This window comes from Nycticebus coucang, chromosome 11 (genome assembly GCF_027406575.1).
Source record: "Nycticebus coucang isolate mNycCou1 chromosome 11, mNycCou1.pri, whole genome shotgun sequence".
Lineage (NCBI taxonomy): Eukaryota > Metazoa > Chordata > Mammalia > Primates > Lorisidae > Nycticebus > Nycticebus coucang.
Genome location: NC_069790.1, coordinates 93,492,288 through 93,506,338, shown reverse-complemented (window position 1 = coordinate 93,506,338; position 14,051 = coordinate 93,492,288). Strand labels below are relative to the sequence as shown.

General features: G+C 37.1%; 1 protein-coding gene across 4 annotated transcripts in view; it reads right to left on the bottom strand.

The window, feature by feature from the left end:
* PTPRZ1 (protein tyrosine phosphatase receptor type Z1) overlaps nt 1-14,051 on the bottom strand; it is a 197,352-nt gene that overhangs the window by 45,274 nt on the left and 138,027 nt on the right. For 2 of the 4 annotated variants that reach the window (XM_053609318.1, XM_053609319.1), the window contains exons 11-12: nt 10,904-10,950; nt 1,481-5,063 (exon numbers count right to left, since the gene is read on the bottom strand). In XM_053609318.1, the coding sequence (XP_053465293.1) occupies nt 1,481-5,063; nt 10,904-10,950 (3,630 nt within the window). The remainder of the gene's footprint in view (nt 1-1,480; nt 5,064-10,903; nt 10,951-14,051) is intronic. The other 2 variants (XM_053609321.1, XM_053609322.1) reach the window with 1 other exon arrangement.

The window sequence follows — 14,051 nt, the reverse complement described above, 5'->3', positions numbered from 1 at the left end:
ATTCGTATAATTGAAGGCAGATAACAATTCATATATATGACAACACTAATGAATGTAGTGACCTACGGATTCATTATTCATTCTCGAATGTCAGCGTTTAAATTAAACAGGTAAGAACACAGAAAAACTTCTCTGTTAAAATGTACAAACTTTTAATTGCTGCTGTACTTAGGAAAAATACACAACTAAGTAGAGGAATGAAATAATGAAGAGGAAAAATATCCTAATGAGATTGATGTCTATGGTCTGGATTATAAATATTCACTTTTATACAATTAAGTGCCTTTCATGACGTTAGCCTATCTTTTGACTCCTAGTATTGCTAAGATTTAAACATTTTTAGTTTTAATATTTTAAAAGTTAAAATTTAATAAAAGCAAATTATGAAATTGTTATGATAAATTCAATTAAATTACCTAATACGTAACGTGTAATGGAGCTGAACTCCCCTTTTCTTTTCACTGGCATTTAAGGCAGACATCTGTATTATACGCGCTGCAAGTAATCTGTCCTAGGAAACATCTGGCCAATAAGCTAATCTGCATAAAATATATTATTAAACGAAATGTACTTCTACAGAAAACGTTCTAGTGTTTTACCTCTTGTCATACAATACCTGTACATTCTCTGCATATTAATGCTCATTATTTAACTTAGAAAGGTGTATAGTAGGAAGCATAAAGCAAATGTATTTTGTTGGTTCACACTGCCCTCTTTAGGCAATATGAAAGTAATCGAAGAAAGAATTAAAAAAACAAAAAATTTTTCCTAACCTCATCATTAGCCCTCAAAATTTAGTAACTGAACTTTTCATTTAAAGCTCCCCAAGCTGATGGGGGCGTGTGTGCCCTTTCTATGGAGTGTGTTGGAGAAATAGGTGCGTGTATCATCACATATTTTATAATGCATTTTATAACTTAATAGAAACAGTTTATAACTTATTTTAGAGCACAAAAAGTATGAAAATTAAAATCATCTAAAAATAGCACACTCTGATCTTACTTAAAAAGCAGTACGCTAAAAACGTATTAAGCACATGTAAATACTCCCACATATAATAGGCATCACATAGACCATGAAATATCAATCAATAAAAATTGTTTTATCTATTTTGGAGATAATTAAATTAATGACAAATACATATTGAATCATCATTAGAAATACTGAATAAAACCATACTTAAAAAAACTGTAAAGTGATTTCTTGATTTAAAATAAAAAGATGATAAATGCCTGAGGTAAACGATTCCCCAATTACCCCAATTTGATTCATTCACTTTGTATATGCCTGTATCAAAACATCCTATGTGCCCTATAATGATATACAACTACTATTATACCCCCAAATAATTAAAAACTTAAACAATTTTTTAAAAAGATGTGTCATTTTAAAAATTTCTACCTTTCCATCATTTTTCTATTTTACTTTTAGAGTGAGAAAACCACCACACCTTGATCTATCTTTTTGATCCATAACTAACCTGCCTCTGAAACGTTGAACACTCCTGAGTGTCTGCTAGTAACAGACGGTGTCGGGGACCTTGAGGATCCAGCAGTTATTTCTGAGTCGCCTGCTTCCAGGACCCCATTAGCATCTCTTTCATTAGTGTCTGGAAAACTGAAATCTGTGGAAGTCTCATTATCGTTAAGGCTATCTGAGGTACCTTGCCCTGATCCACTTTCTTCATCACTCGTCAGAACTGCCCATGCCTTAGAGTCAGGGGCGAAAGGAAGCAAAGCACTACCAGTCTGAATGTCATTTTCCTCTTTGTAATCACTGTGCTTTGGGGCTAGCCCATTTGTTGGTGGTGATTTATCAGGACTTCTGTCCATGCCCGTTTGATTGTCTGAGGTTGCCCCTGTGTCTCTACCTTCATCTTCAAAATTCTCAGACAGTGAGTATGAGATTGGGTTATTCTGATCCACACGACTGTCTTCCTGGGTATCTGAGTCATTTGTTACCTTTTCCTGTGATTCTCTATAGGATGAGCATGACATACACTTATTTATGGATAAGCCATCACTATCTCTGTCATCCTCCTCCTCATCATCACCATCAGGGTCACCATCTTCACCACCACCCAGTAAAAAATCAGCAGCAGAGCTGGCACTATGAGTCAGCTTAGAAGTTGCTTTGGAAGGAAAAACCAACTTGGTTGGGGTTACATCTCTGCTGGGAGAAACAGCTGTCATGGAAACGTACCCATTTCCTAAAGGAACAGAATGATCGGCAGCTACAAATGTATCAGGAACAACTGTTGGAATACCAGCAAACACCTCGTCAGTAGTAGAACTTTGGGTGGAGGTGAAAATTTCATCAGAATATACGAACTTATTTATTAGTGTGTTTAGTGGTTCATCACGTGATAAAGCAGGAGTAGCAAAAGCACGCCTTCCTTCTGAGGGATAGGCCTGGTTAATCTCCAAATTGGCAGTGTGGTGCAACCCAGCATTACTGTACAAAGAAGGGAGCACTTGCTGGTAACTTTTGCTTTTCAATAAAACTGGTTCAAAATATTTCTCACTTGTGTAAGAAACGGTTAAACCTTGCAGTGGAGCAGAGTGCATATTAGAAGTAGGCGACACATCGAAAGCTGGTACAGATGTAGTGTGCAGCAGGTTTTCACTGGAAGCAGAATTTGAAACCAGGAGATGAAACACTGTAGAACTAATTTTATCAACCTCAGGGGTTTCAACCAATACTGGGTCACTAGGCACAGCTGGAAGTACAGTTTTAAGCAAGGTATCAACAACAGAAGCCTGAAAGGAAGGTTGCAGCAATGCTTCAGCATTAAAGGAAGCTGAGGTCTCATAAACTAAGAGCTGAGTTGAAGGAGATAACATTTCACTAGAAGCAGGGTAGGAGGATGCCGGCTCTGAGTTTGCACTAAGCACAGGTCTAAGGGAAGTGTCACCAAATGCTTGAGATACAATATGTGTAGGTCGAACTGATAAGTTATTTTCTGGTACTTGACTAATCTCATGATCAAAAACATCAGTGTCGGTATAAGCAAGAGACCCTGGAAACATGCCCTTTGTGCTAGAAATGGAAACAGAGGTTTCTTGTAAAGACGCATACAACTTAGTTACATTATCAGACATGTTGGACATGACTGTGCTTTCAGAATGGTAAACCATCTCATTGAAAGGAGAAATTTGCAGTTCAGTCTCATTTCCGTATGTTATTTCACTTTTAGAAAGCGGATTATTATCATCACCAAACACAGATGTATATGTAAATTCAGCCACAGAAACAGGTGAAGAAATGTTAAGGGCTGGCAGCCCATCTGTGTCAGGTAAGAGAAATTCACTATCAGAGGAGGCTCCAGACCACTCCCCATCACCGGAGAGGGCATGAGTCAGCTGCAGTAATGATACAGTTGGGGTTACTAACGAAGACTTAGGCATCGGTACACGGCTAGGGCTGCTAAATAAGGAACCCTGATAAGATATGCCAACAGACTCATGCACAGGTACTGCAGAACTGGGAGAAACAGTGAAGATGTGTTGGGAGCCCTCATTATTAGATAAGCCATAAGAAGGTTCAGGCCCAGAAGAACGTGCATGCATCATGACATCACTGCTGGGTGCTTCAACTTGAGAAAACATATGTGTTTTATAAAGGACACCAGACTCACTACCAAATTCCACCGTCTCTGAAGCAGCATGAGTAGTGGTCTGATGTGACACCACATCAGAATACTGAGCAAGGCTGGGCTCTAACAGCAAATCACCCCCAGCCACCGGCAGAGAAGCATGCAAGGACACCTTATTCCTCTCAGTAGCTGAAGTAACTTGTGGAAGGATTTGAGAAACTGTATGCAGGTGGCGAAACAATTCACTACTGAAGGAAGCAGAGGAAAATGGGAGCAAAGGTGCACCATCATAGGAAGACAGCATGGATTCAACTGACACATCGACACTGGGAAATACAGGCGTAGCATGCAAGGCCGAATCACTACTCGAAGCAGCAGGGGTAGTGTTGAGGGTCTGATTGTCAAGCAACAAAGGGGTGACTAGAGGAAAGACTTCACTACTGTAGGAAGGTTGAAGAGATGTCTCACCATTGTATACCGGTTGGGTTGTCTGCGAGTGTGCCAGGTTGACAGTGGGGGCCAAATCGTGTTGTCCAGAGGATGGAGTAAAAGCATGAGGTGTTACCTCAGTCGGGAAGTAGGCAAAGGTGGAATAATGTGGCATTTCCATATCTGTAACTGAGGGACCTTGTGACACCCCTGGGACTGGAGAAAAGTATTCAGTTGTCTTCTCAGATTCATCAATATGTAGCTCGGTGTAATTAGTCTGGAGAAAGTTCTCTCTACCTGATCCAACATCGGGCTGTGTTGTCATATCTGTAGAGACAGGAAACCACACATTTCCATCAACAGAAGGATCTTTTGATGATTCTTCTGAACCCGAGGAAGGTGAATCTTCTGAAGCATTTCTTGCGGAGTCTGGTATAAGAACATCGTATGTGATTGCCTCTGTGTTTTCTGAAGAAAATATATATCCCTGGGATATGTTCTCAGAGATGAATGGCACAGCAGAAGTTGCAGGACTGGAGCCTGAGGAATCATCAGCTCCAGTATCGAGCGTGAAACTGGTCAATAAACTTTCTTCCTCATTGATATCAGTAGACACTTCTTGATATTCTGTTATAGAAACTGCATTTAAAGACTGTGCAGTCCCAGACAAGTTCACCTGTGGAGACCTAGGAACAGTTTTAGAGCCATCATTTAAAGAGGCTGAAGTACCTTCCATGGTGTGAGATGGTAGTTCTGTCACAGTCTGAGAAGTCATGAAAATATATTTTTCTGTCGCTAATTCACTGTCTGGTTGGGAAGTAAAATTTAAAGAGGTGTTGGGAAGATGACCCTTTCCAGAGAATTCACTCCCTCTTGTTGGGGATCGGTTCGTCTTGGCCTCGTTGTATTTAGTCCTTACACGATTGTAATGTGTTGTGGTAGAAACCTGGGGTTCCTTTTTCCGTATTTGGTTTGTGGCACTGTCTCTACCAGGGTTCACAATAGTGTCTTCTTCAAAGTATTTTCCCTCTTCTTCCTCCTTGGAAAAGCAAACAAGATTTAATGGAATATAAAAAAAAAAAGCAAAACAAAATTTTAATATTTTATATTATTTTGTAATGCTAATTGTCACGGGGATCATGGGAAATTTTTATCTTCATAAAACAACAAGATGCTTCTACCCTATCCACCGTCCACCTCTGGGGATAGTACTTAAAGTTAATGAAAACACATCTTATTTATGGCTGCCTTTATTTTAATGCTATGGAAGGAAGTGATTAAATTAACAGATGTGACAGCTTTAAAAGGAAGACACAGTGTATTTGTACTTATTTATTGAAAATGTTATTTAACATGATGTTTAGTTTCTTGTTTTTATTCTTCTTTGTGAAGTTCATCAGGCACCAAGAAAAACACCAATTAGCTTATTTTTAATAAGAAATGATAAGACATTTCAAAGACCAAACTAGGTGGACATTCATAATATTTAATTATATATATTCAGAATAAGTCATAATTTCAAAGTCATCATAAGGGGGAGATTGAGAAAGTGAACAGGGGTTTGGTTTTGTTTTTCTTTTGTTTTTAACACTTTCCATTTAAGATTCATGCAGATATTTTAAAGGCCACTTGTCAAAATGTGATTCTACTATGCGTTAATTTTGTGTTTCCCTTCGAATCACTATTCGGGAGCACAGGGCTTCCATGCACATTTACCACAATGGCCTAGGAGTCTTCTGGCTAGAAGCCAACAAAATCCTACGCATGTGAGCTTTCGTTCTCTCTCTTTCTAAAACTGGCAGTTTTGTAATATGTCTAATCATACTTTAGGAAACTAAGTTGCCAAAGGTATCAAGGTATATATATATTTTGGCCTAGGTAAGATATGATTTTGTCAGTATCTTTGTATCTAACAATTTGTTAGAACTGTCATCTATATAGATCTTTTAATTCCATGTCATTAAAGAAAAAAAATGACAGTACAGTCAAGGAAAATCTGACCAATGTCAGCAGAAAGAATCTGAAGCTTAAACCATGTTGGTCATGAGCACATTTCTCATGCAGATGGACAGCTGCACGGTACCAACACAGGATCCAAGTTTAGTGACTGTCCCATTACTTAGAGCTGAATTATTTTGTTGGTTGTACAATATTTTCTGTGGCATACATGATGCCTCTAACAGTAAAATTAATCTTAAATGTATCTAAATTTTACTGAAAGCTTAAAAAAAAATATGGCTACCCTCCCAGATTCTCGAGACACATTTCCCTACTAGTTGTCAGTATTTCTTCATGGAAGTGTACGGACCATGTGATCTCTTGTTCACAAGGCCATCCTGAGAGATTTTACCGAATAATTTTCTGAACAAAATATTCTCCTAATCTACAAACTTAAAAACCTCATAAAAAAGTAAGAAAGAATAATCTTTGATGGCTTTGGTGAAAATTTAATTATAAAACATGTGTTTTATAACCTGATCCAGAGTTTTGCTGAGGATCAATGTTAATCTTAGCAGGATGAAGTTTCCAACTCTTCCTCATTTTTACAAATCCGAATATTTGCCTAGTTTTCTGGTATCACTCCACACTCTTACTGTCTACCAAAACTCTGTTCAAAATCTTCGTTTTTCTTTCTTTTTCTTTCCTTCTCAGAAGACACCCTTCCTATTTATAGAGAAAACAGAAGCCACCAGATGGTACCTCTTTCTAACATTAAAAACACTACCAACAAAATTACCTCTGCCCCTCCCACCCTTTTGTTACTGAAGAGTTATTTCCCTTTGAAGGCTAATTCCTACATCTGTGTTCTAAATCTATTGTCTACCACAGCGTATTAATCCGTTCGTGACTTGATGGGCCCCTTGGGTTGTTTCCACATCTTTGTGACTGTGAATTGAGTTCCTATATACTTTCAGGTGCAAATGTCCTTGTGATAAAATGATTATTGTTTTTTTTTCTTCTGGGCAGCTATGTAGTAATAAGATTGTGGGATCAAATGAGAGGTCTGCTTTTAGTTCTTTGAGGATTATCCATCAACCATAAACAATGGTGGAGACTTTACGTCTTTTGTATTTACCTGGATGGAGGTGAAGAGCAGTCTCCTTAGTAAAGTATCTCAGGAATGGAAAGGCAAGCATCCCATGTACTCAGTACTAATTTGAAACTAGCATATGAAAAACTAAAGGCTCACAAGAGAGAAAAACACAATTAAATTTGGGGAGGGGAGAGGTGGGTTCAGTGGGCTCCCACCTATCAGGTACAATGTAGAGGAATAAGACACATCTCCTGAGTGAAGGACTCAATAAAATTTGGACTATATCTCACAAATACGAACTATGTAACCCCTTGTATGCACCCTTATGTTAATTCAAAATAAATAAATTAAAATTAAAAAAAAAACAATAAAACAACAACAAAAAATCTATTGTCTACGATGTTCTTGACAACTGAACACAAGTGAGCATTTCCTTCTATTTTCTGTGTCAATTTGTTTTCTCAAATTCTCAGACAGATCATTCCTACCACCTATGTCAATTCAGGTCTCTCCTACTTAAAAGAAACTTAATGGAAAACCCAATTCAACTTCTATCTATCCTTCTACCTCTCTTCTCCCCAAACACAGCTAAAGTTCCCAAAAGAAATGCTGTCTATGTTTTTCTGTATGATCTAATAATATCTATAGGCTTCCATCATACCTGTATTATTTTTCTTCCTCTTTGCTTACATTCTCCATAAATACATATTATCATAGTTACCAAAAGTAACATATTTCCATAAAGTTTTTATTATAACATAATGCTGTTCACCACTTCTTCTATTAGATATAATAAACAAAACTCTATGCATATCACATACATGTCCCTCATATTGCTTTCTGTTCTACTGACTTTAAATTTTATGAGGCTCAGACAATTCTCAGAACCTGATGAAAGTGTTGGACCATTCATTAATCCTACCCCACTATATCTTGTTGATCTCTATGGCAGGTGGTATGGCCTTAGGACAAGTGTATGATTCATGCTCCAGGATTATTTTATTCATAGCTCCTCACAAATATTTTAATAAATATTCTTTCCAGTAATTTCTTATGGAGTTACTGTGAATCTTTCTCTACTGTAGTTTTGATCTGTATCACAACTTCCATTTACAAAATTTTAGTGTTCAGCCACCCACTGTTGGGACCTGGGCTGATATAATGAGTTATTTTCTTTTCTCCTGCTCATGTACCTTTCTCTGACTACAACAAGCCAGCCTGTCTAGGGGAAATGTTTAAACATTTTCACTTTCTTCTCTACCAGGAAGATCTGCTTGTATTTGTAATATTCCCAGGTAACTGATGAGACAGGAAACACTGGGATATTTGTGATACACATGGCCTTTGGCATCTCTTTCCTAGAGTATCATGACAACAATAAAGGCTCATCCATCTTGCTGTGAATGACAGGATTACATTGTTTTAAATGAAGTAAACTAAGAACAAAAAGATAAATACCATGTGTTCTCACTCACACATAGAAGTTAAAATAGTTGATCTTATCAAAGTAGAAGAATAGTGGTTACAAAAGGCTAGGAAATGTAGTGGGGAGGGAAGATTGGGAGAGATTGGTTAAAAGATACAAAATTACAGCAAATAGGAGAAATAAGTTCTAGTGTTTTACAGGATGACTCCAGTTAACACTAATACATTTTCAAATATCTAGAAAAGAGATATTGAAGGCTTTCAATGTAAAGATATCCTGATGATGGATGTGAAAATCACACTTATTTGGTCACTGTACATTGTATGCATCAAAATATCACTATACGTTCTACAAATGTGTACAATTATTATGTGTAAATTAAAAATATTTTTAAAAGGTATACCAAGTCATTTATAGCCTTTCGCATAGTTAAATATTATACTAGACACAATATTATAGCCTTATGTAGAAATGTACCAGTAATTAACATAAGAACATTTTAAATAACTTAATGTCAATAGAGAAGAAAAATAAATAAATATGGTAAAAAATCAATCATTCCTTAGTCTTTTCTAAAAAGTTCATGATATTTCATAAGAGATGTAACTCAAACCAAATATAATTTACTCACTGGTTTCAATTATTGGAACAAGGGCTTGCTTCAATATTATCAAAATAATGATTTGGGTGGTGCCTATAGCTCAGTGGGTAAGTCACCAGCCACATACACCCAAGCTGGCGGATTTGAACCCAGCCCAGGTCAGCTAAACAACAGTGACAACCGCAACAACAACAACAACAACAACAACAAACCCAGCCAGGTGTGTGGTGGGGGTCTGTAGTCCCAGCTACTTGGGAGGCTAAGGCCAGAGAATCGCTTAAGCCCAAGAGCTGTGACACCATCACGTGCTACCGAAGGTGACATGCTAAGACTCTATCTCAAAAACAAACAAAAATGATTTGAATTAACAGCACCACAGAAAAATAATTAGTTTTCCTTCCTTTGATTTGACTGTGTTCACCGTGTTTTGGTATGTTAGCATCCACATGCATGCACACACATGAAGAGATTCATAGCTGAGTTTTGTGAACTCTTGTCAAAAGGCACACCAAAAGCCCTGACTCCAGCCTGAAATAATTCATCCATGTAACAAAGCCTCCTGCCCCCTAAATATTTTTGGAAATAAAAAAAAATTTAATTTTTTAGACAAAAAAAGAAAATTAGGCAAGCAATTTTGGCAAAATAGTCACTTCCTTGTATAGGAGAATAGCAGCTACCAGCTATATAAATTATTGAGGAAGTTATGCCTCTGAAAACACAATTTAGTTGCTATTTATTGCTAGATAACAGTTTTAGTTGTAGTTTATCAGCTCCTACACAATGTGTACACATGCACACATTCACACTATCGTCGACAATTGCACCTGGATTGAACATTGAAATACGAACCCCATATTTAGGCTTAGGATGAAATATAAGATACATCATTAACTTATCTGTATTTGAAAAATTAAAATAAATTTAAAAATTGTAGATATTTTCAAATACTCATTTACTTGGAGGACATTGTGCCAGGAACAGGTACTTACAATATGAATAGTCCAAACACAAATAACCAAATGAGCATATATACATATATATGCAACATATTTATTGGTTCTTATTTACTATGAATCTTTCAATTATTGGTTAAGAGTTATTTATTGGTTCTTATTTACTATGAATCTTTCAATTATTGGTTAAGAGTTATTTATAAATAAACTATATAAATATTAAAAACTAGTCAGATATTACTTCAGTCTTTAGAAAAATCTGAACACTAAAAAGTGCAATTTATAGTTACAGCTCATAGCTATAATTTTTAAAAATTAAAGTTCATTCTTTTCTCATTACTGCAAGCCATTTTTTATTTCTCTATTTTCTATCTTATGAAAATGTCCTTCAACTTTTTATTAAAAAATCGTGTATATATATATATATATATTATGTGACTGTCTATACATAAAGCTAGCAATTAACCCCACAAACAATAATTAATGCAATGTGGACTTTTATTCATGCAATGAAACCTACAGCCTAAATAATAATTCAAAATAGATTTTTTTTTTTGAGACAGAGTCTCACTATGTTGCCCTCAGTAGAGTGCTGTGGCATCACAGCTCACAGCAACCTCAAACTCTTGGGCTTAAATGATTCTCTTACCTTAGCCTCCCATGTAGCTGGGACTACAGGTGCCAGCCACAATACCTGACTATTTTTTGTTTCCCTTGTCGTTGTTGTTTAGCTGGCCCAGGTTAGGGTCAAACCTGCTACCCTCCATGTTATGTGCCTGGCGCTATAACCCCTGTGCTATCGGCACCAAGCCCAAAATAGATGTTTTAATTTTAAAAGATATGAATATAAAAATGGACATTATACCTTGATTATTTCTTCAGATCCAATTAATCCAGGGAAAAGGTCAAGTTCTACAAAATTAAAAACAAAATTATTGTAGTTTTTCTTGAATTATTTCAGCCTTGTGGGTTTACCTTTGATGAAAAGAGAGAAAATAAAAGAAAATGTTAGCTTTGAAAACACAGAATCTCTCAAAATAAAAGTTTCAAAGTTTAAATTTTAGTGTTTAACATTACTAAATACCATGATTGCAAGAGGGACTTTACCTAACAATTGCAATCAGTGTAACCTGGCTTATTGTACCCTCAATGAATCCCCAACAATAAAAAAAACAAACAAACAAACAAAAAAAAGCGTTACTAAATACGTCATAACACAATACTACTCAAACTTTGCATGTCACTGCATTCCACACCTGATCTCTTTCATTCCAACTGTCTTTCCCGCTCCCACCCTCCATCTGAACAACGCGGAGAAGACAGCGGTACCATATATATCTGAGGGTAAAGAAACTGAAATAATGTTTCATCAGTGAAACAGTTACTTTCATCCTTAACGGGGCAAGTAAAATCATAGTTAGGGAAATGGTAAGGATTTTCTGGACAATTGGCGGGATTTATTTTCTTATTCAGCTATCTCTTCCTAAAGTTCCTTTTTAACTAACAGACCGATAATTCTTCTTACTCTTCAAATTTGGACACACACCTATTTGTATACAGGGTGCTGCCCAAGTGAAATGAAAGAGCGTTTCACAGTGGGTTCCAGCCTATGTTGGCAGCAAGAACTGAACAGAATGATGCCTGTGCCTTCTACCCAGGGAATCTCTGCTAATGTTGCCTGTGCAAAGATGGATGACTAGGATCATTCAAGTCTAGTCTCCCCAACCAACCAGAATCAGCATATGGGTATCTCAGTGATAAAACACGAGCTGTTAGGAAACACTGGGTGGTCCTCTCTCCTCAACAAGGAATCCAGCCCACAATGTCGAATTACTGAGGGGCGAGAGGAGAATTTTTCCTTAGTTTTCATCTGAGCTGCCCAGGTCTTTAAAAAGATTGTAGACAGAGGAACTGTGAGGTTAGAGCGTTATTATAGTGGTTCTCTTCTTATTCCTAGGCCTTTATAGAACCTCATTCTGTCCCCAGATAGTGTTTATGCTCTGCACTATCCCAGGGCTGCTATGATCTATATTATGTCTTTACATGTCCTCAAAAAAAATTCATATTCTATAGAAATTTCAGTGCATAACTGAAATAATATTAATTTGTCTATCATACCCAGGCCTATTTTCTAATATAGACTTTCTTGAGTTTATTTTTATCAGAAAATTTGTAGGTATGAATAAATATAAAACCATAAAATAGAGCACGAATTATACATAGAAGAGAATTCATGTAAAATCTATTAAGTGCACCTAGCTCCCAAGCAGGTTTAGATTAAAGTTAATACTATTGACAACTTAGTTGTTTCAAAGTTACTTACCTTGAATGATTTTCTGTCCTGTAAAATGAAAATACTCACTATAAACAATCACAGTCTTAAGTTTTAATTCTCAGTATCTTTTTATTGTTAAAACTGATCATGAAAGAGTTTTAAAACTTTTATTTGGATCATGAGTATCGTTCTATTTTGTCCCTGTGAAATCCTTTTCCCATCCTCTGTTTTTCACGTTCTTTGTGTTTGCAAATTAAAGTGATTTTGGCCAGGTCTGGTAGCTCACACCTGTAATCCCAGCACTTGGGAGGCTGAGGTGGGCTGATCCCCTGAGCTCACAAGTTCAAGACCAGCCTGAGCTAGAGCAAGAGCTCATTTCTAAAAATAGCCAGGCATTGTGAGGAGTTCCTATAGTCTCAGCTTCTAGGGAGGCTGAGGCAAAAGAATCGCTTGAGCCCAAGAGTTTGAGGTTGCTGTGAGCTATGATGCCACTGCACTCCACTCAGGGTGACAAAGCGAGACTCTGTCTGAAAAAAATTAAAGTGATTTCAATCATCTCAACCACGTGCCTTTGCCACCTCCAGGAAAATCAACGCATGAATTTAAATATGAGATGCAACTAAACTGTGATGGACCTTCGAAATGATTTTCTAAAAGCTATAACTAAAGAAATTCATGCATGTGGCTAGGCCCTGTGGCTCAAGCGGCTAGGCCCTGTGGCTCAAGCGGCTAAGGCGCCAGCCACATACACCTGAGCTGGTGGGTTCGAATCCAGCCTGGGGCCCGCCAAACAACAATGACGGCTGCAACCAAAAAAAATAGCCAGGCGTTGTGTTAGGCACCTGTAGTCCCAGTTACTTGGGAGGCTGAGGCAAGAGAATCGCTTAAGCCCAGGAGTTGGAGGTTTCTGTGAGCTAAGATGCCATGGCACTCTACCCAGGGTGACAGCTTGAGGCTCTGTCTCAAAGAAAAAAAAAAAAAAAGAAATTCATGCATGTTAAAAAAGTCTTCAAATTAAAATCATGAGACAATAGTTTTATAGCAAAAAGTTTAAAATGAAGCTGCTCCTTGTCATTTATTTTTAAAATATTTTAATGGTAATAATAGCAAATTGTAATTGCTTATTAATGATACATATTTCATAATACAGATTTTTCTCTGTTAAGAGGCTATGAAAGAAACAATATTCCATTTATTTCAACACGCTTAAAAAGGTATTTTAAAATAAAAATAATTGTGGTCTAACTTCGTCTGATGTCATAATTTTAATGGGCCAAGGCGGGATGCTTGTTTCGTTGTCAGGGTTGGGGTAGGACATGTATCATTGTCACGTTGAGGACAGGTTTCCTTTGCTTTCAGTGTTCTCAGTGGGTATTGCATTTGATTTATCTTTACTTTTTCACTGGAGCATAAATTAGATTATATGGGTTATTGTTTCTATTCTAATAAATTAAAATGAAATCTTAACTGATTCCATCCCCCCAAGAATATCAATGACTTATACTACAATTGGGTTTGCCATTTACTGTACTAAGAAGTCCTTTTCCTGTGGGCCTTGTCAGCTCTGGAGTAGCACGTGCAGACCCAGGCTGCCTCTGGGACCCTCTTGGTTCCACAGCACTTTCAGGTGATCACCCAAGTGCAGGTGCCTTCATATTGGTGTGTAAACCCACTTTGAAGGTCTTCATTGTGGTTCACTGACTGACATTCTGAGGTTTCCCAGGAACACTCTAGTACC